This window comes from Neodothiora populina (genome assembly GCF_041146345.1).
Source record: "Neodothiora populina strain CPC 39397 chromosome Unknown canker_contig_9, whole genome shotgun sequence".
NCBI lineage: Eukaryota > Fungi > Ascomycota > Dothideomycetes > Dothideales > Dothioraceae > Neodothiora > Neodothiora populina.
The window spans coordinates 338,030-360,490 of record NW_027191407.1 but is presented as its reverse complement, the minus strand read 5'-3'; the positions used below and the strand labels follow the sequence as shown (position 1 = coordinate 360,490).

General features: G+C 50.0%; 4 protein-coding genes across 6 annotated transcripts; 3 read left to right on the top strand and 1 right to left on the bottom strand.

Annotated features, from left to right (window-relative positions):
• Positions 1 to 2,169: 2,169 nt before the first annotated feature.
• On the top strand, positions 2,170 to 3,539 carry AAFC00_007281 (uncharacterized protein; the record flags this gene model as incomplete). The annotated part of the gene is made up of 2 exons (XM_069347355.1): positions 2,170 to 2,367; positions 2,439 to 3,539. 2 exons carry the CDS (start codon positions 2,170 to 2,172, stop codon positions 3,537 to 3,539), a joined length of 1,299 nt encoding a protein of 432 aa, XP_069201963.1.
• A 3,792-nt stretch (positions 3,540 to 7,331) lies between these two features.
• On the top strand, positions 7,332 to 8,398 carry AAFC00_007280 (uncharacterized protein; the record flags this gene model as incomplete). Of its 2 annotated transcripts, none has more annotated exons than XM_069347354.1 (2): positions 7,332 to 7,511; positions 7,562 to 8,398. In XM_069347354.1, 2 exons carry the CDS (start codon positions 7,332 to 7,334, stop codon positions 8,396 to 8,398), a joined length of 1,017 nt encoding a protein of 338 aa, XP_069201961.1. The 2 variants fall into 2 exon arrangements, with proteins under 2 accessions (XP_069201961.1, XP_069201962.1); XM_069348426.1 differs by having other exon boundaries at positions 7,347 to 7,511.
• A 1,017-nt stretch (positions 8,399 to 9,415) lies between these two features.
• AAFC00_007279 (uncharacterized protein) lies at positions 9,416 to 11,951 on the top strand (the record flags this gene model as incomplete). 2 transcript variants are annotated; one of them, XM_069347353.1, is made up of 3 exons in its annotated part: positions 9,416 to 9,520; positions 9,625 to 10,438; positions 10,507 to 11,951. In XM_069347353.1, 3 exons carry the CDS (start codon positions 9,416 to 9,418, stop codon positions 11,949 to 11,951), a joined length of 2,364 nt encoding a protein of 787 aa, XP_069201960.1. The 2 variants fall into 2 exon arrangements, with proteins under 2 accessions (XP_069201960.1, XP_069201959.1); XM_069347862.1 differs by having other exon boundaries at positions 9,443 to 9,520.
• Positions 11,952 to 20,921: 8,970 nt separating this feature from the next.
• Positions 20,922 to 22,156, bottom strand: AAFC00_007278 (uncharacterized protein; the record flags this gene model as incomplete). Its single annotated transcript, XM_069347352.1, has 3 exons — positions 20,922 to 21,472; positions 21,536 to 21,919; positions 21,988 to 22,156. 3 exons carry the CDS (start codon positions 22,154 to 22,156, stop codon positions 20,922 to 20,924), a joined length of 1,104 nt encoding a protein of 367 aa, XP_069201958.1.
• Between the last annotated feature and the right edge of the window lie 305 nt (positions 22,157 to 22,461).

The window sequence follows — 22,461 nt, the reverse complement described above, 5'->3', positions numbered from 1 at the left end:
CGAGTGGAGCAGAGTATCATCAGCATTATTCATCATTATCGTAGCAGTAGCATCCCCAGAGTATAGCGAGCCGGCAAACTGGAAGTAGTAGTAGCATTCTAAAGGGATATACGCTCTGCCGCATCGGCACCGGCAGTACCAGCAGTACTAGCAGTATCAGCAGCAATGCATGGGAATACAAGACATGAATTGCAAGTCGGTCCTTTCATAACAGTCATGATCGCCGAGAAGTGAGTAAGCGAGCAAGCCGGCAATCAACAACATGCAAGTCAGTGAACGAGCAAGAATAAAGCCAGCCAGCGAACCTTAAGAGTCGAGGTTCAAAGCAGCAAAGGCAAGGTATTGCCAAACAAGCAGTTCCCTGCATCTATACTCTCCTACAAGACATGCATGCAAGCATGCAGCAGGTTGCCTTTTCCCCAAGAATAAATCAACATCGCAAAGGCATCGAGACGGCAAGTATACATGATACACGACAGATCTTTGACATTCTCAAGACCTAGATATATGCATATAGTCCAGATCAAGTCGCCGCACTCATCCAAACGAGTGTCTCCGTTTCATGCAAAAATCTCTCCGGCAAACATCCAAGAAGTTTAGTCCCATGTATTCAATGATCCGTTCTTTCCAAGCTGATTATTGTTGGTTTCTTTTTCGAGAGATTATCTTGTCGTTCCGTCCAAGCATCGTGCTCGTCGTGCTGTGTTCGTTCCCCAAAACAAGGTGTATGTACGATAGTCAAATGCATGGATGGCTGGACGGATGGATGGATTGAAATGATTTATTTATTTCTGTTCACAGCAAAGCATAAAGTCAGTTTTCTGTCTACTCTTCAAGTTCACAATCGTCGTGCTGGTATTTCAGTAATAACGATTGAAATCATGGCCGGCCCAGAGAAGAATAAAGCAAAGGACATTGGACGGTGTGATGACCACGTCTCGAACATCAGAAAGTCAAACAAGGCTTACCCCGCAGGTGCAAGATCCAGCAGCGCAGCCGCAGCTGGAGCAGGTGCAAGAAGTGTTACCGCAGCCTCCGGACATGTTTGCTTGTTGTTATGATAACTTGTTGATGTTGTTGTAAGAGGATTGTTTATTTGTCGGGATAAGCTGACGTGGAGGGTGTGTGGTTGAAGAAGGAGGAGTAAGAAGAGAAAAGAGAGCTGTCCGGGAGTGAAGACGATAAGAAATACTTATACTGCGCTGTACTGGCACACTATGTGGAGTCAGACAGCGAACAAGACGAGAGAGGGGAGCTTGTGCTTTTTTTTTTGCTTGTGCTTTGTCTTGCCTTGTCATCTCTTTCAGCTCACTATGGATGGCTGCCGCCCAACGTAAAAGAAACACGGGGTCATTTGCCGCGGCGCACAAGTACCTCACCCACTCACGCGCTCTTTTAGCTGCCTTACCTTGGCCATTCTTCGAATCACATTGCGCGTATATCAAGGCGGGCTGGCCTTGCCCAGCTGTCTAGAGTACGCCGGGGACGCCGGTCTCGGAAAGATCCGCGCCTTCTGTGCTGCTGATGCTGCTGCTGCTACTTGTTGCTGTTGCGCTGTTTGTGCGGTTGAATGGTTCTAAGGTAGGTATGGTATTGGTTCGGTTTCAGACGTCAGCCAAGTCGAGGCGGTTCCTTGGTAGGGGATCTAGTCGAAATGACTGGTTGGGGTCGGTTTTGTTGTTTTGTTTTCTGCTGGTCAGCTTGTACTGTAGCTCCCCTCTTCATCACATGCAAATTGATTGGTTGGACTGCTGGAGTGGGCTTTCCTGTAATGGATTGCGAGGGAGCGGTCTCGTCACGTTCCTGACTCCTGATCATCTCGTGAGTGGTGGGGCAATGACTCGACCAGAGGCGGGGAAAAAGGAATGGCACATGTCGGATCCCCGAGTGTACTTGAAACTGCTCAATACACGAGTAAGGCGATTACGATGAGGTGGTTTCTATCATCAAGGTGACTACCTGCTATAGCCATTTGGTAATAACTTTTCACTGGCGACACGCCAAGTTGTAGTGCAGTAGAAAAGTTTACTTGACAAGTTGCGGTGCACGCCCTAGAGGACCCCACTATATACGATAACTTATCGTGAATCATCTCATCCACCAGCTATATCATATATAGACCTCTGCATCTGCCACAAACATACTAACAAACAATAAATCAATATCAAAATGAACGGATCGAACAAGGACTCTGCACCTACGGTGCCCGCATCGTCTAATAAATCTCATTACTCGTTCGCAACTTTGGGAGTGCACGGCGATGACGCATGTAACAGCACGACAGACGTAGCGCCTGCTCTGCACGTCTCGACCACATTCCGATATAGCGATGACCCAGACAAATTAGTTCCTGCCGTCGATGGCGAGGTATGTAACTGCTCCTTTTGGCCCACCAATTCTGTCTACCGTACAAACCCACTTGCTCACTAGATACACAGGCGACTCGCAACCCCCTCATCCCGGCCCCGGCAGATACACACATCTACTCCCGTCTCTCGACCCCAAACACCACTCGACTCGAAGCCATTCTCGCACAACTCCTCGGTCAGCCATGTCTGACCTACTCTTCTGGCCTCTCCGCGTTCCACGCCATCCTGGTCCATCTACGACCGCGGGTGGTAGCGATTGGAGCGGGCTATCACGGCTGCCATGGCGTGCTAGAGCTGTACCAGCGTCTGTCGGCATGTAAGATCGTAGACCTGCACGACGTCTCCACATGGGCGGACCTGGGAACAGGCGACGTTGTGCACTTGGAGACTCCACTGAACCCTACCGGCGAGGCGTCTGACATCGAACACTACGCGAAACTGGCCCACGAGCGAGGCGCGGCATTGACCGTCGACGCCACATTCGCTCCCCCGCCTCTGCAGGACCCTTTCGTCCACGGAGCCGACTTCGTCATGCACAGCGGCACCAAGTACGTCGGCGGCCACTCGGACATGCTGTGTGGCATCGTCGCTGTGTCGCAACAACGCCAGACCTGGCAAGAGGACTACTGGGGTCTGTACAAAGACCGACTGTTCCTCGGCGCAGTCATGGGTAGTCTCGAGGGCTGGCTGGGCGTCAGGAGTCTGCGCACCCTCGAGCTGCGCATCACGCGCCAGAGCGCAAACGCGACCGAGCTCGTCAGATGGCTCGACACGCTCATGAAGGGCAAGATCGAAGGCGACAGCACAGAGGAAGACATCGCAATCGTGCGCAAAGCAGTCTACAAGCTTCAGCACTCCAGTCTGCAGATCGATGAATCCACAGGCAAAACCCCCAAGTGGCTCACGAAGCAGATGCCCAGTGGCCACGGTCCCGTCTTCGCCATCTGGATGCGCAGCAAGGAAATGGCTAAGCGTCTTCCGTCTCAGACTCACTTGTTCCAGCACGCCACTAGTCTGGGAGGCGTTGAGAGTCTGATCGAGTGGAGGCGCATGAGTGATGATACTGTTGATGACAGAGTGCTGAGAGTCAGTATCGGAGTCGAGAACATCGAGGATCTGAAGCGCGATCTGCTGGAGGCTTTCAGGGGGCTCACTGCTTGGTTGCCGTAGATAGATACAATTTCGGGAGATGGAAAGATTATGTAGTAGATTTGTACATTTCAAGACTCAGTTACAGAGATCTAGATGTGTATCTTGTTCGCCCACTCCTCTCCCTTCATTATCTCTTTCTCTTTCTCATTCATAAGGAGAGGGGGGCTTTACACAGTTTCGATCGAGCATCAAGCAAAACCCCATGATGAAAAAAGCAACATAATCTCCATTACCTGTCCGAGCGCAGTCTACTGTCGTCCGTTCGCCTCAGCTAAATCACAACTCATCGAGCTCACCGTCAGCATTTCTCCTCTCATTATTTCCCCATCAACATGTTCGTCAAACCACTTCAACGGAGGATAAAAGCCAGAACAAACTCTTTGAACCTGAGCCTAGAGAGTTGAAGGGGGGAGGTAGAGAGAAGCTAAGCTTAGCACACCGATTCATGCCGAGAATCTTACATCGAAGAGCAACAAGCCTCAGCGTGGCATTTCCTTACACCTGATGATTCTTGATGCTATGTTCTTTGGCTTCTTAAGCACAAGTACGCCTAGGACCGTCTCGCTCTTGAAAGTAGTCACATGGTCCAATTTCTTTGGCCCGGGAATTACGTGTCCAAGACCTTGGTCATGTGTATAAGGGTTGTCATCCCTGAAAGGTGGTAGTCCTTACATATAGTGCGGGTTATATACCAGCTCTCCTGCTCCAGCTGTGAGATGAACGATCCTGTCTTTGTACGTCGCAAGGGTATTGCTAGCAGTTGAGATTCTGGTCATCATAGAACAATGTGATCCTCCAACATGACTTGACCGGGAGAAGGCCTGGCAAGACCTGAATTCGACATTGAGATATTCCATCCAAAGAATTCGAACGGTAGTTGCAGATCCATATAAACCACTCTCTAGAAGGCGACTAACGACAACTCGTAAACGGTTGTGTGAACCACACACGGACGTGTATCTGTGCATAAGACACACACACTAGGGTAGGTGCCGTGCCGCTGCCGGTATAGTGGAATGGTACCATTACTGGGTGATTGCCTCCAGACAAACAGTAGTGATATCTTCTCACCCACGATTGGTATATTATAGGTCTCGCCACGTTCTCGAATGACGAAAGTTATATGTTGGCTCCGCGCAAAAATATGCTCTATGTATTGACACTTCGGCTTGGGATGAAGGAGGACATAGCTCCGATCAACATATATTTGTTTGTCACAATACTTGTATTCGTACAACACTCGGACAGCCACTCTCCTGAGCAATGATCAATTCACTACAGTACCCCTGGGCAAAGCCTGTATATTACATGTTGATCTTTATGCGAAAAGGTTGGGCTTACGAACCATACTTTACCATGAGCCAGGATCGCTGACAATTGGACAGTCGATCAACCGGGGCGGCACGAATTACCGCACGCATGGGTCAAGATTTCAGCAGGCCAAGGCGGCCGGCTACCTGCGTCGACGCTGTTAAGTGAGCAGTTTGATGAATCAGTAGCATCGACGTCGGCTATTTTCCGCCAGTTCCAGAACTCTTGAGGGCTCCGCAGTGGCGATGGTGGCTCCGGAAACATTGCTCGATAGATGTACAAGTACCTATAATACTTCAATCTGATCGTGCATCCAGAGGTCCCTCCAGACGAGCCATCCCTACTAGATCCACAAAATCAACAGGGGGCCCGCGAAGAAATGAATGTAACTCTACAACAGATCGAACACCCTTGAAACTGGCAAGGCACGAATCAGACTCACGCTTCTCTCTATGACGAGTGCGGAAAAGGAAATTGGACATTGCAAAGGCTTGTGACTTGCTGGAGACCAGTGCATGTAAGCGCTTCGCGGACAATCCGCCGAGTCTACGGGGTACCCGGTCGCGTCGCTTCGAAAGGTATATTGTCGTGTACATCACTTCACTTGACATGATTCGAGAGATTCGTAGTTGCCGCCGTCCTGGGCCGAGTGTATCCTCGTTGCACTTTCCTGTGATGATCTATCTCGGATACATCAAACTCTAGATTGATATGGGGTACCATAATTCGCATAGTAGCTCCTGCATTATCAATAGAACTCACATTGTAAGATGACTTGAAGGATGAACTGTTAAGCAGGCGATGATCCAAAACCATGACAACGTATTGCTGGTGGTGGGAACAATGACGATAATGAGTAATCACTAAGCCTGTATGATTCGTTCGGAGCAATGAAAGGTGCAGTCAGATAGAATGCATTGACGTCGAATCACCTTCACCTCAATAACAACGTACCGTCAGATGAATCATACCTAACGATCACGAATTGATTACTGGGCCTGTACAATTCGTTCCGAGCAATTACCATCCAAAGGCGTTAAGGCCAATACGCATGCACATTTGTTCGGAGCGCGGACCGCCTCCGCCTCTTTGCATGGTTCCAGCTTGAGGTAACCTTAAGGTAAAGTAGAGTCAAGGTCTGCAATGGGTGTTGTGTGTACCAGTAAATTCAATCAGGGTCAAGATCCCTTGGGACCAAGCATTGTGGGCGCCCCCAGACAGTCATGGTGTCTGGAAAAGTGAAATGCGCATAATCATCCACCACGTGGATTTATATACGCCATATGTCCAGGCAGGTAGGTATGCAGGTAACCTGACAGCCTTCGAGGCCCACCTTACGGCAGTATTACTGTGACAGCGAAATTTAGAGTTGCTGATGGCCCGTGCAACGGATAGAATTAGTGCAGTCGCAGGATCGCACTTTACTACATAAGATCGATATTGATGGAATTCAGGCTAGAAAGTGCATCATAAACAAGGTGTCGAGAGGAGGCTAGGAGCATGGGATTTCATCGGCGCCGAGCGTCCCTCTCATGCCTGAACCCGTCGGCTTCACGAGATGCGAGAGTGTGTAGCGGCTTTTCCCCATATGGTTGATCGGTGACTGAGTGGGTGCGAGACCTATGGCCCTTCCCAGCGGGGCTTTCTCCGCAGTGACTACCTTATGTGTAAAGTCTGCAATGTCCAAAGAAAAATCTAGTTGCAGACGATAGACTTTGTACTACACGAATGGTAGTAAGGTCCCGTCTAATTGGCAGACGGATCGCTGGCCGATCGTCTTCCCGATCCAAAGGGCTCCTGGAAGTGGACAGTCATATCTACAAATCATCTTCGATCTTGGGGCGACACACGAGCTCACCCTTTCCGTTACGAATCAGGATTCAGGCTTTTGTGGCTCTCCAGAGAACTCACACTGAGTAAGGTAGTGATCGGCCATATAAGTTTGGTTAATAATTAGCTGTAATCGCAGAAGATGTGACGCAGAGCATCTCTTTCTACTCCACTGTATTGTTGTGCAAGCTCGGGCATTGGAGCATTGCTACTCTATAGCCAATGTTAAAATACAAGCTCGAAAGGTTACAGGTACCTTACCGTTACCAGTGCATCCCTATCCCTCTACCATTGGAAGTCGAGCAAAGCCCGCTCCGCGTCACGCGAGAAGCCCGCATGCAATCGACCGATTCGCGTGTACGAACAGGGACTCGTCCGGACGGCGCTCCTTGACAAATTACCCAGAGTTCCGAATCTGTCTGGGAACGAATCGTCTGACGAGCATTAGTCTAATCTTCTTGTCCCATCCACGAAACCACAGCTGTTATTGTAGTTTCGCTTCGCCTTCGGAAATGTCTACTGTTGCCACTTTAATCTAGAAGCGCATGCGCGATCGTTCCCTACTTGATCATCGCAGGGCTACGTCACACGGCAGAGCGTCCAGCAACCCCGGATCACAGTTGTTCGCGATAACGAGTAGCGAGTTCATGGCCATACCGAGCCGCAGAAATGAGCACCTCAACCATGGAAGATATAGACGACAGACAATTGCATCGACAGATTCTACCGGCGGAAGGTCCTTCGACCACTTCGGATTCTGAGCAATCATCTCAATTTCTACGGCATCCAAAACGCCGTGCACCCATCACCAATGTTGCTTGTGACGGGTGTAGAAAGCGCAAAACCAAGGTTAGCACACCTGCGCATCTGAGAGTCTGCTTTCGTTAACTCGTCTCTAGTGCAACGGTGCCCGGCCAGCCTGCGGCAATTGCTTGAAGAGGGGCGTACAAATTTGCAGTTACGATGTTGGAGGCCCGCAGTCGAGCAAGATTGCAAACTTGAAAGCCACGAATGCGGAACTCCAGACAGAGCTCCGGAATTATAGGGACGCTTTCGATGAACTTCATCGACTTCGAGAAGAGGTGGCCCACCTCCGTCACTTTAAAGAAGAGGTTCTGCAGTGTCGTGGCGACTCACTCCCGCCTCATCTGACCTCGTCGCAATCATCTCTGCCCCTCGATACGTACCCACTGGCAGGATCATTTCCAAGGTTGCCACCTATTGCAATGCCGTCGAGACCAATGCCAGGTGACTTCCGGTCGCGAAGGGACGATATGTTCTCCGGTAAGGCTATGCATAGTCATCCTACTTTCGGAAGAGCAGAAACGTCCGGCGGCGAGAAAGTCTCATATGGTCTTGCCGAGGAGAATCGGCTGCTGAATAACGAGAACGAAAAGCTGAAGGAGTTAATGGTCGTGCTCACTTACCTGGATGACAGTGCCCTCGCAGAAACACTGGCTTCCAGGATCCAACAGCACGGCGTCACCGATGGTCTTCTTTCGCAAGTCAACAATCTCTTTGCGGCGGGACGGACGAGACCTAGTAGATCACAAGTACCTTCACCACCACCTCGAACGCGGACTTTACCCGCGCTCAGTTCACTCGATCTTCCAGCTCTATCAGCCCCTCAGACACCTGAGCTAGATGCCAACAGACCGCCTGCACACCATTTTCCGCCACCGTTTATAACATCACCCAGAGACGGCATAGGTCCAGCTGGGTCTTCTTGGAGATGAAAGCCTCGGATGGACAAATGTGTATCGACTTCTTGGTAATGTCTGCGGGTTACCACTTACCATGCGACATGTTGACACCTATGATTGTTTCACCGATTAGCCATGAAACCTCGCTGTGCCGAGGCACTTTTGTCTGCATATATACCGCAGGTGACTGAGTGCGGCAGCCATCGCATCGCATTCACTACGTGTACCGGGAAGGATGATTTCGAATAACGCTCGATTAATGATCACAAGAAGATCTCATCGAGATCGGTCTTGGCATCTTCGATGTTCCCAGTGCCTCGAAGTAGTGGCAGACTAGCGACTGCCAATACCGAACGAGAGCTCGGACTTCGCTTTGTTGTATTCATTTATGAAGGAATTCACCGACCGCTGCAATATAAGACTATAACAGAAACGTAGCTTACTTTCAGGATGTCATGGAGGTGGAAGAACAAATAGTAAGATGCGGTCCAAGGGTGGCCGCAGAAGCGCCAAAGCCCTTGGGGAACATCTCCGATAAGGCCGGTCTTTCTTGACTGTGCGGGAGTGTAAAAGGTAAGCTTACGTAGCTTGAGCGAGTAATGGATGGAATCAAAATCGAAGCAATACCCGACTTCAATCCTCATATCGAAAATCACATCTAAGAATGAATAGTTGTATGAGAGTAGAATCGAAAGAATAATAGAAAACAAAAGAAGCGTGGCGTTTTTCGTGCATTTGCAGGTGCTCACGCAATGGGGTGATTCTGGTGTACATTTTCCTACCTCATGTCTGAAGTGGTAAGATCAGCAACTACAGTACCCCACATCGTCATGCCTAACGTGGAAGGTCCTCGATCCTTGAAGCTTGCCAGTACAAGGCCTGACTGGCCTATCTATCGAGTATTTAGCTATACGGCAGCAGATATCAATCTGCCCGGCCTAACACGAAGTGAGTGTCGGCCGAGAGTTGTGCTGTCATCTTATATTCGTCGACGGCTCTGTCTCGAGCTCAGATGATACGGACGAGTCACGGTGTGAAATCAGTACGTTGATGATGAATGAGAAGACATTCGCGAATATGCAAGCCTCTGAGGACACACCTCTATTGGTAGCGGTGCCTGTAAGACCACAGCGGCAGCGATACCCACACCAGACAGTAAGTCAGCACCAACTTGTTTAATTTCTCCTTGAGCAGAGATGTGTCCGGGAGGAATCATGTAAATCACCATGACAGCATGGATTGACGTTGTGTTTCGATAGCTTCGGCGCTTTTGTACGATAGCTCTTGTATCTGTTCCAGTCACCATTATAGCCTTTGCTTTGCTTACCATTGCCCTTGGAGGGCAAAGTGATCTCTTTGGTGATGGCGACAGCAAAGGCTTCTCTCCTTTTTCCTGGTCTGCAAGTTCGAAAACACCACCACATCCCAATTGGCCAGCAGGAGATGGTTTGAGTTACGAGAATCTGAAGTCCATTCTTCTTGAAACTCCGGACGCAGACAAAGCAAAGGCATGGAGCGAATACTACACCGCCGGACCGCATTTGATGGGCCAGAATCTTAGCCAAGCCGTGTGGACGAAGGAACGATGGGAAGAATGGGGCGTCAAAAGCGAAGTCGTGGCTTACGAAGTTTACACCAACTATCCGCTTGATCATAGACTTACGTTGTTGAAGAATGGCGAGGTCTCTTTCGAAGCCACATTGGAGGAGAATATCCTTGAGGACGACCCGACTTCCAGTGCTCCCAACAGGATTCCGACTTTCCACGGCTACTCGGCAAGCGGCAATGTTACCGCACAGTATGTGTTTGTCAACTACGGCACTTACAAAGACTTTGAGGAACTTCAAGAAGCTGGAATCGAACTGGAGGGCAAGATAGCTCTTGCGAAATATGGCGGTATTTTCCGCGGTCTGAAGGTCAAGCGAGCACAGGAGTTGGGTATGATCGGCTGCATCATCTACAGCGACCCTGGCGATGATGGCGAGATTACCGAGGAGAACGGCTACAAGGCATACCCAGAAGGACCAGCGAGAAACCCTAGCAGTGTCCAGCGAGGAAGTGTCCAGTACCTTAGTGAGTTTCTTCCTGGCGTGCTAAGTCGAAAGCGTGTTGGTAGGTGAATGTGCTGATGGAACAACCAGGTCAATTCCCTGGCGACCCTACTACACCTGGATACCCGTCCCTGCCTGGTGCTGAACGCAAACCTGCAAACGAGTCCACTCCGTCTATCCCTTCGCTGCCGGTCTCATATGCAGAGGCTCTGCCACTACTACAGGCCTTAAATGGCCATGGCCCAACTGCAGAGTCTTTTGGCAAGTATTGGCAAGGAGGTGGTCTTGTTTACAAGAACGTTTCTTACAACATCGGACCTTCGCCACCTAGCTTGACCATCAATTTGATGAACCTGCAAAACTACACCATCACCCCGGCCTGGAACACCATTGGAATAATCAACGGATCTATCTCTGACGAGGTCATCGTGCTTGGCAACCACCGCGATGCCTGGATCGTCGGCGGAGCCGGTGATCCAAACTCTGGTTCAGCAGCCCTGAATGAGGTCGTACGTTCGTTTGGAGCTGCTCTTAGCAAAGGCTGGAAGCCACAACGCACCATTGTCTTCGGCAGCTGGGATGGTGAAGAGTACGGACTTGTTGGCTCTACTGAGTGGGTCGAGGACTTTCTGCCTTGGTTGTCCCACAGTGCAGTAGCCTATCTCAATGTCGATGTCGGCACACGCGGCACCAAATTCTCTGCAAGTGCGGCTCCCGTGTTGAACAAGGCACTCATCGAAATCACCAAGGAGGTGCAATCTCCCAACCAGACAGTCGAAGGTAGCTCAGTATATGACCTGTGGGACAAGAAGATCTCCACCATGGGCTCCGGATCCGACTTCACTGCCTTCCAAGATTTCGCAGGTATACCATCGCTCGACATGGGCTTTGGCGCTACTGGACCCAAAGACCCGATCTACCACTACCACAGCAACTACGACAGCTATGCCTGGATGGTCAAGTACGGCGACCCGACCTTCAACTACCACATCACAGCATCAAAGCTATGGTCTCTCCTCGCGGCCAAGCTCGTTGAAGAGCCAGTGATTGCCTTCAACGCGACCGATTACGCAGTTGGTTTGGCAAAGTATCTCGACAGCGTCAAGGAGCGCGCCGCAGCATCCAAATACGAGTTCAACGCAGCCGCGTCCTTTGCAGGTCTGGACAGGGCAATCGCCAGTCTGAGCACGGCAGCCGAAACCTTCGACGCGCGCGCCGCTCGCGTCGCCGCAGCCGCCGCGAGCAAACATAACATCCACAACCCGGTCATGCAACTCAAGCTATACGCCGAAGTCCGCGCCGTCAACATCCAGTACAAGTATCTTGAGCGTGCCTTCCTGTACGCCAAAGGTCTCGATTCGCGAAGCTGGTTCAAGCATGTTATCTTTGCGCCTGGGCTGTGGACTGGATACGCCGGTGCTACGTTCCCGGGTCTTGTCGAGGCTATCGATTTTGGCGATCATGCTGCGCTCAAGAAATGGACTGGCATCATCGAGGGTACGGTCTGGAAGGCTTATGGCGTGCTGAAGGCTTGAATGTTATCGGACCACGATACAATGATGGCAGTGAGAAAGAGCGCAGATGATGTTCTTTGATACGTGATATACTATTGCTAGCTTGTGCAGATGAAGAAATGTGTTGTATCAAGACAACTCAACAAATGACTGCTTTCTTGATCTGATAGAATGGCGTTGTAAGTGTCCTTGCTAAGCGTACCTTAATGTTGTACTCATCAACGGTACCTTTGCCGTAAACCGTGTACTGACTTGAGTAAGCCGCCAGAGCGATGCACATCTCTATAGTCATCTTGCAAGGATGCAAAAAGGCAAAGTGAAAGTGTATTTATTCGCCTTCGGGAAGCCAGAAGCAAAGAGAACGACAGATAAAAGGCAAAGCAGCTATGTTGCATGTACAGATTGGCTTTCACTTCCGTCTTGGATCAAGAGTCTTTCCTTGCTTGTGTTCCTGTGGCAACGTGACGTAGATACTCGCTTATGAGCAATTTTCTTTGTCTTTTCTGGAGAAGCATGACCCAAAACGAGTGCCTTTTAAAGGGGTAGAGGACGGGGTGCAACATATATAGACAGGTCCCGCATTAACATATATATGGTAGTCACACGCAACGAGCTACACACCGAGACTAGAATGTCAGAGGACACGAAAGAGATGCGATTTCGGCTCTCTTCCAGTGTAGATGCATACAGCTTTGTATGAGACCCGTATGGGATTCAAACAGATCTCGAGACACTTATAAGGAAGTCTGAGAGATACTCACGTATCAAAAACGTAGGGTGACCTCATGAGAGTAAACAGGAAGCGTAATGATAGAAACAATTCTTACCTGCATCGAACACAATCAAAGGCAAAAAAGAGTTCACACCCGGTGATACTACACCTCTGGCGGCGAATCAAACGGGGGTCTTTCCTGTATCTCACCAACGAGTTAGCCAAATCGTGCACTTACCTGGCCCCGCCACGGGTCTCAGCTGAAGTTCTTAAAACACCCATAACATATAGTCTTGTGCTGCACATCTTTCGTCACTTAGCGCAGAAGGCTCTGTCGGAAGTGCCCATCTTCCTGTGGTGCTCTATAGATGAAGAAAGTAAATGCAGTCACTTATCACCCTCGCATCAATATATTGCGGTCATGGGCCTCCTCAGTCGCTACTAGGTTGTCGTGACAAGCTTGGATAGAAGAGTGGCCCAGAGTGACAATCTATTGACCCAAACACCCCCTGCAGACCTGGGCATGGGTATTAGAGATGGGCATCGTATATCCAGATACAGGATAATGTGAGTGCAAAAGCATGATGTCCTCCAGCAGCTGCGCAATCATACCCTGGCGGAAAAGATGGGCGAAGCAAAAGGAAATGGCAAAAGAGTTCACACCGGAGGGGTGCTACATCTCTGGCGAGAGGAAGAGTCGAACCCCGACCCTCGCCTACCTGTTCGATGTTAGTACTGGTAGGTGTTTTGGGCCACCGCCCCACTCCGCAGCTTACCTTCTACGGAGGGGGGCAGTGTGAAATATCCAACACCTGCAGTATATATAGCTTTAATGTTCGGCGTTTCTCTTTTCGTAGATCGAGCAGAGGGACAGGACAAGTGCATTTCACTTCCGGTATTCCTTCTGCGCCAATGACCGTGATGACGCACCTCGTATGTCTCTGTCGCTATACATGCTGCGACATTGAGACTTTATGTCTTATATGCTGCGACATTGAAAATTTACGCCTTATCTGCTGTTGACAATGCTTGTCCGCGCGTGCTCATGATAGTGGCCATGCCTCGCACCTTACGCAACGAACGCTGAGATCTAGACCGCGCTTCGCAAGCTTCTTACATCACGGCAGCTACCTTTCGAATGGCAATTGACATGTAGAAGGGCAGCATCGCTGCCAGACCTGCGATACCTCATCGGCCCATCGCGTACTGGTGGCTCCCGTGTGACCATTGGGATGCTCATCGCTTCTTGCTCATCACAGCTCACGGAGAATAGGTGCCTATAGACAGATCTTCAGCAGACGGCTACTGTCATCCTTGCTATGAAGCTGAATGCAGCCCAGGATCAGACAGCTCAGAGCAATGCCTTGCACAATTCGTCTTTCGGCATTAGGCAACGTGTCCCAGGACTCCGATATCGTTCATCTTCGGCCTTCAGGTCGGATCGTCTTCTTTTGGCACCACGCGCGCTTCCACAATAGCGTCACCTAAGCAGCTCCCAGCGTGGCTCATGGTTCAACCTTCACTACGATTCTTGGTACGGGCTGTCGTCTTCAAATCATGCCTAGCCGCATGTCTTCACCACTACTACCATGCTGATGGGTGTCGGGTGTTAAGACAAGAGGACATTCCATGCACGAGCGATTTCGCTCAACCAAGTTCGCCTATAGACTCGCCGTAGACCATGAGTCTTCCCAGCCCGTATTGAAAGGTAGAAGGGAGGGCGGCGAGCTGCAGAGCACGATGGGAACCATCAAGGCAGTGGTCCACCTAGAATCCGCCTGGCACTACGCCTATGGGGTTTACATGATAGCTGTATGGCATCACAACATCTCGCCAGCTAGTGGTTTAGATAATGCAACATTCAATCGGTGCAACTACAAGGGTTGTGCCCGTGTCATGCTGCTGTCGCTAACTTATGTGACTTGTGCACCACACTAGAACGAGTGCCTGACTCAACGCGAGCTTTTCAAGATCTTAGTGAGGCCGCCAGACCAATCTAATGTAGTGAATGTGGCAGACAAGATCCATGCCTCAATAAAGGGGTACATGATTGTGTAGGAGTCCGTCACAACCGATACATGCTGTCCTGTAGAGCTATACAAGTGCGACTCTCAAGCAACAGAATGTCTCGATTGTGTACCCTCACGAGTACGAGGACATGCTGTAAAGACTTTACATATTGGGCACGTAAACATGAACTTGAGGCTGGCTGATAGCGAGCCGCGCTTTCAGGCACAACAATCCACACAGCAATGTCAGGCTGCAGGATCATGCATCGAAGCTCAAGCGACCTAGCGGTCTGTAGACTCGTCGCTACTCATGAAGTGAACAGACGGCTATGTCATGTGGGAGGCCATGGAAGCAAAGAGCGTTGTTGGAGCGCATACACACTCCCTTATCATGAAGGTGCCCCCGATATAGCTTATGTGAGCCAAGGGGAGTAGGTCTGCAATGCATGTTCGAATACAGCCAGCTTAGGACGGAAGCAGGGAGATAGCTGTCCAATTGCGTCGTTACAACAGAGTACACACGTAAAGTTCTGAGGTGGTCTAGAGGATGCATGAAGCATCTCAGCAGGCAGATAGATCTCACTGACGAGCATAAGGAGCCTCTGACAGAGACGACAACTGAGAATACAAACAGGCAAATTTGCAGTGTATTCACTAAGTTGTCCTAGAGACTGCTGCCACTGCTCGAATCGTGGAACAGACGGCGATAGCATCAGGAGAGCAACACATTGCATGGAAGAGACCACTAAGGGGTATCCCAAGGACGTGAGAGATCTTTTGGAGGGTAGATACCCTTCGCAGCGTGTTGTTCTAGAGACAACAGCGCTCCTGTAGACCAGTCTTCTTCAAGTGACTCATCACACAGTAAGGGCTCGCTGTTAGATAGCCCAGGGGCGTACCAGTGCCTGGGATACCACTCGCAAAGCAAGTACCCATGTAGTTGCCCCAGGCTCAGGAAGGGAGTCTAAGCGAGGAAGGGGCATGCCCCGGTTACGTAAGCAAGGTGAAGGTGGCAGGTATATAAGCTCGCCCTTTCTCTTCTCAACTCATCCTTCTTTCCTCCCTCAGGGGACTGGCTCCCCCCTTATCTGGGAGTCGCCTGACTGTCTTTAGCGGCAGACGGCTCTCTTTTGGTTCTCTTAACGGAGACAATTTTGTAAGTACTCAGCTCAACCATGACTTTGATGGTGATTACCTTTCCTGTTCTAACATGTCTTCTTCATAGTGGAACCATTTTTGGGGGCGCGCCTGACTGTGTTCAGCCGCAGACGGCCCTCCGCGTCTTGAAACAGAGACGCCAATCTTTGGAACTTGACTGTCACCTGTATTGCACTTTCTCAGGTCGACGAATGAGTCACCATTTTTTCATTGGTCTTCCTGGTCTTTGGACTGGGAGCTGAAGAAGAGAGTTGTATCTCCTATTCCTTGATGTGATTGTGCTCGTGTGCTTGATCCTCTTGCTCGTATACCCATAGTAATTTGATGCATGTGGTAAGTGTGTGCGTGTGGAGTGTAAACATGGGAGGCCACCACGCTCCACCGATGCCCTCACAACACGACACGCTGGGTTCATACGTCAGTAGTAATATGAGGATGCCGTCGCGATCCTCTTGTGTTCTGTCTGTCTGTATTGCCGTTGCTCTGTTCTCTTGTCGGTACGATGTGTTGATGTCGATTTTTGCGGCTTGTATGAAATGTACCAACAAAAGCCACTCTGTAGCACTTGTTGAGCCCTGATAGAGCAGCTCCATACAACATCGATTGTAACAGGCAAGGACAATCTAAGTGGGGTTGTACTCCTGATGCTCTGCATGCCACGGCCAGCAAGCACTTTGCTGACATGGCCTTGAAGATATGACCTTGTAGATCTGATCAGATCAGGAGGCAACGACTATCCCAGGATGACCCTGCCAGCAATCCGCAAGAGATGAGAAGCACTCGCCACGATGCAATGGCAACTGTCTACGAACTATCAAGACATAGGCCTTGACTCTGTGTAGCCATAATGCGCCCCTGCTAGCAGTCACTGTGTATAGCTCAAGGTCTTATCGGCTGACCGTATGGACATCGTTAACGACCAGTGACGCTGCCAAATGCTTGAGGAATATTCTTCCATGAAAAGGACAACCGTGGTGAGGAGCACGCTATGGGCAATATACATGTTCATAATCTTCATGTATGACCTCATCGAACACATGGCAAGACGATGCTGCAGGGATATAATCGTCGCCTCTGTTCTCATGCTTTGCGCGAGGGCATGAGGGACAGTGGGCAGGAAAGAGGAACACATCAAGTTCCACTCCTGACGTGGTCTCTCAACATCTGCCTACGTAGCCCAATGAACCATAATCGAGCTCAAATGAAGAGCATATTGATACTGTTCGAGGATTTCCCTTGATTTGGCAGCGTGATGGGATCGGAGCCTTTTTGGACAATGTGCCTCGCTCAAGTCTTATGCACCCATTCTCGTCTGACTCGCACTTGCTAGTCTCGCATCTTGCTGACTACGGGGCTCTACAAGCAACATACCGTGGCCCAGTGTATCGTTTCGCAGGCTGCTTGTGTATGTGATTGCAGAGAGGCATGGTCTGTGCGCTGTGTCTGCAAAATGTAGCTTTGGATTTGCCCAAGGTCATCCAATCTGCGCTTGTCCTCATGGTGCTTTCACATCGTGTTCATAATAGAGCGATCGCCATTATGTTCTCTCGCCCTAAGTAAAGCGTCAAAGGCCCATACCGCTGCCGACAGCCTGAACTTGATGAGCTAGTCCTTTCGCTAGCAGGATAGTGAAGGTGCATCGCGCACCCCGATCGAGAGCTGGCAGGATGCATAAGCAGCACAACCGATCCGAGAATAAACCAGCGAGGACAAGTTAGCCTTCGTCTTGGTCGAGACGTCTGACCAGAATGATGGTGTGATTATGGTGACCAAGAGAATTGCGTATCCTCTGTCCTCTGTGATATTCACACATCCCTTAGAACAGTAAGCAACACCTCGCAAGTGTCTAAGGCACCGGCATTATCAATCCTGGTCCTGGACTGCCATGTTCGTGCACGAGGTTCGCATTCCTTCTGATTGCGACTACCAGAATCGCAAACCACTCCACCAGAAGTCTTGATCACAGTGGTGCATTCGACCAACCATATGGGCTCCCTCGTCGCGGATCACCAAACTTCGATAGAGATCTTGACAATGGGTATGTGCAAGGTCCCGATTTCTATGAGTCGATGAGCCTCCCTGTCTGACAGCAGGTGTAGTAGGCTTCATTCTCAAGCGATTGATTGACAACGTCCAGATTATCACCCTGAAGGAACGAGTAACTTGACGCGATCCGCCTAGTCCCAACGTGAAACAGTCTTGTGGTCAGATGCCATGTCATCGATACCCAGGTCGCGTTGCTGCTTGGCGAAAGAGTAGCCTAGCGAGAGGAAGGTGGCAGCCCCTCGAACCACACTGTGAGCCGCGTATAGACCACAAAGCCAGGAATGGCGTACTGTACCAAGCTCTTAAGGAAGACTACCACTGGTCGAGGTGGAACCACCAAGCTCGAATTGGAGCGTCGTCTCTCAAAGTTGGCCATATCCTGAAGGAATACTCTCGCTTAGTCATCATGTACCACGAGTGGCTCAGTCTGGCTGAAGCAACACGCGGGTCCAGCTTGTGAAAGGTTCGAGGCAACGTTTCCCGAGAAGAACGAATGATTGTCCCAGTCTTCTGCGAGAAGCTACTATCGTCCTTCGACATGTCAGTCGCCTTGCTCGACAACAACTTTGACTTTGCCTCATAAGAGTCGGGAAAGATGTCGGCGCAACTGGTGTGATCGATATTCATGAGGCAGGTGCATGGCCCTCAACCACCGGGCCACTACCGAATCCATTTGACGAAGCTTTCCTGAGTTCCCACAAGCGCTCCACCATTGATATCACGATTCGACTTGTGAATATGGCTTGCTTGCGGTGTGCGATTTGGACGGCCGATGGGCTGCAGAGATCGACACCATCGGTAAGACACCAAACAGACATATGGCGCGGACTTTTGATCACTACTATGTTGCTGAGGTAAGTGATAGCCTGTCGCCATTCGAGGTGAGAAACCAAAGATGGATGACCACATGAACGCAGCCCAAGCTTGGCCAGCTTGGATTGGTCAAAGGCTGGTACCACGCAGATCGTGGTGTCGATACCATGAAGTGAGCTTCTTCTGGTCTTGTATATCTGACAAAACACTCTCCTTGTAAGAACGGGTCAGACAAGAGCACAACAAAGCCTCTTCGATAACGTGGCGGAAACTATTCTGCTATCTTGAAGACAGATATCAAGAGCCTGAGTCGTATGAAAGTTCTTCGAGGCCTGCTGCGTGTTCGTCGGTGGTCAAACTGCATAAGTGCTTCGAATATTGCTGTGCTAAACATGGAACTCTTGCTTGCAAGCTCTGTAGCTGTGAGCACGCGAATTCAGATACAGCAAAAAGTCAGTGTCCCCGATTCATGCTCTGAGCATAACATCGTCCTATCGAGTGACAATGGCGACTATAGCGACATGGTCTATGTGAGCGAAACAAAGGTCGGTCCTGACACTCATCCCGGTCGACTGAAGACGCGCACTCGACCCTGAAACCGAAGGGAACAGCTATCGATGAAGCAACGATGGATATGTGGAAGCTGAACATCAAGGAATGATGCACCAAATAACATCTGGATGGCAAAGCCAAAGAAGGGAGGTGCTCATGACAGGAGATGTCTTTACGTGGCACGGGAGTCCTTGCTAACATGGTGAGAGCGGAGCGGCGGAACTTGCCGCCGACCACACCATTCTGGCCATTCTTCGCGAATGGCATTGGCGGTAGCGGCATATTGGAAGAGACAGAGAATGTTCAGGCCCAGCAAATCCTCATCTACAAGTTATGGTGAATGGTTGATGGGTGGAACTCCCACGGCCGTCAGACGTCTGATCGCATCGCGTCAGGACATCGGCTATGAAGGCTTCATCAAGGCTGGCAGACTGAATCCAATGGTATTCTCCATTCCAACAACATGAGATGACTGCGAGCGCCCGGCAACGTGTCTTTCCTTACGTTTCTTCCTCGTGTCGCTGGCAAAACAAGTCATGCTGTTTGCATGGTATACGCGGGAAAGATATAAAAATCCGTAATTACTGACCACCTGCATCTGACCATCTGACCGCACGGACGCACGGACGCACACTACCTTATCTAGAATTTCCGGGAGGGCTTAACGCCGACAAAGCCAAAGAGACGAGCCCAAGTTCCGGATACACGGACAGGAGAAATACTCGAGATCAAGTCTCAGGAGCCTCAAAGCAGTTGGCATACTCGCTGTCGAAACCTATGGTCGATCCGTTAGTCGTTGCAGGTGTCACGCCAAGATTAATGCCATGGAGAAGTCAACATTGCATATTGAGACGGGGGCAGCTCGATGAGAAATGACAGGGCAGATTGTGAGATAACATTGTCCTCGTCATCATCATGTGCATAGCATCAAGAACCTGCTATACAATATTCAATGAGACAATTGCCAGGATATCTACCTGAGCACATTGAGTAAAGATGTTGCACATAGGACTATCACGTTGATGTATACTGCGAGACACTCTTCAAATCGCATCTATGACTAAAGCGCCATCATGCTAGTCGTCAGCTCGCGAACATTGCTCGAGGATAGCATGAGCAAGCAAGTCATATGCAGTTGTCCAAGATAGACTGGAGGCGGACCCTGTCCAAGGAGCCTCCTCAACCTGATATGTCAGAGGACAAAGCAGCGTCCATGGCGAAGAATCAAGTATGGCACGCAGCAGACAAGCAGTAGACATGCAGCACATTCCGAAGAACCAAGAATTCCCCACGACCTCATCAGATTGACTAGGCAGTCCCAGCACACCTCGAGTATCTCTTGAGCCATCGATGTCACTAGCACACTACATATATTCAATTCGTGTCAAAGTTTGCACAGCTGGTTCTGTGGTGTAGTTGGTTATCACTTCTGTCTAACAGACGTCCTCGGATCTTATGTGCACAGGCGGTCCCCGGTTCGAACCCGGGCGGAATCATTGCTTTTGTTTTTGCTCTGCTGTCTCACTTGTCCTGCACGATTGACGGTCGGTTGTTTTATTTGTTTCAGTAACCGGATCGAGCAGATGCCGTTACTTTGGTCTCGAAGCTTTGGAGGTAAGGACGGGCAACTTGGACATTGAGGAGTACTCTTCTATGTATCGTTGGCACTTTGCAGCAGTGAATATATATACTACTTTAATACTAATAGCCTCGTTTCCTGTTGACCACATTGATCAACGGCTCGCCCTTGGCCTTTCTGTCAAGCTGCAGCTCCAAAATCTGGAAAACGCGGTCGGTGTACGACTGTCCCGCACCGCTCACATGCGGTGTCACCGTGACGTTGGGCAGCTCCCACAACTCATTATCTTCGGGCAGGGGTTCAGGATCAGTGACATCGAGGGCAGCACCAGCGAGTGTATCATCCTTGAGAGCCTTGATGAGCGCAGCTTGATCGATGATGGGTCCTCGAGCTATGTTTGTCACGAAAGCGGGCTTCTTTCCTCCTTGGCTCAGGACAGAAAACTCTTCGGTGGAGAGAAAGTGACGTGTTTCGTCTGTCAGTGGAACAGAGACCAGTAAGATGTCGATATCTTGTGAGAGGAAATTGTGCAGGGACTTCTTGTCCAATCCGGAGTACCAAGCAGAGGGAATTGAGCCGTCTGCGTCGCCGGTCCCAGGCACAATGAACCCGTGATCTTTTTTCTTCTCGGGTGTGTCCTTTGGCGTCGCTGTGTATGCGATGACGTCCATGCCTAAAAATTGAAGTCAATCTCAAGGCCTGCATAAATTACGCTTCGAAATCAGCAGTGGCTTACCCATCGCCTTGCACACTCTGGCAACCTGGCGTCCAATGCTGCCATATCCCAATATACCCAATCTCAAACCGACGCCGTCTCGGACCTTGTTGATGCCAGACTCATCCCGCTTATCTCCCCATTTCCTCTCCTTTTGTAGCTCATACAATTGCTTGAATTTGTGGCTGTGTACCAGATATGTCATTATGACCCATTCGGCAATCTGTGGTCCATGTACCCCGGAAGCCGTGGCGATTGGGATGTCGGTTTCCTTGTATATCGGGTTATTGGCAACTTGGTTTGAGCCTGCAGAGTAGAGCTGCACCAACTCAAGATGAGGTGCATCTGATGTCGAAGGGGGCATTGTGAATAACGTTACGAGGACAGTAACATCCTTCCATAAACCTCGAAGCAGGAGATCAATCAGCGGGTGTTTCTATTGATCATGACACCGAATTGACATAGATACATACCCTTCGGAATCTCTAGCGCCTGTTTCTCAAAATCACGAGAGAAGGCGACACTCTGATAGGTGACCTTGACATCTGGGAACCTCTTCTTCAAACGCTCAATCGCCTGAGCAGTATCACCTGTAGCCGGCAAGGGCAAAAGACACAACACATGGTTCGGCCCACCTCCCATTTTTGATATCATACACAAGTGACGTAGTGGTAGCAAGGGAAGAGTGAATAAGAAAAGGTGAGGTACTCAGGTCGTCTTGATGGCGAAGATCTGACGACTCACTTTGTCTAGCTGATGACTCGAGAATACAAAGGCGACAAGACAAGTTAACAGATCACTAACGAACGGAGACGATGGTGCAATATGGTGAGACGGTGTATGCAGGCAAATGATTGATAGATACGCCGATACTGTATTATCAATGTAGCGTCGGACTTATCGGAGTTCCTCCACTATGCATCCTGACTTCCACTTTCGGCTGTGCC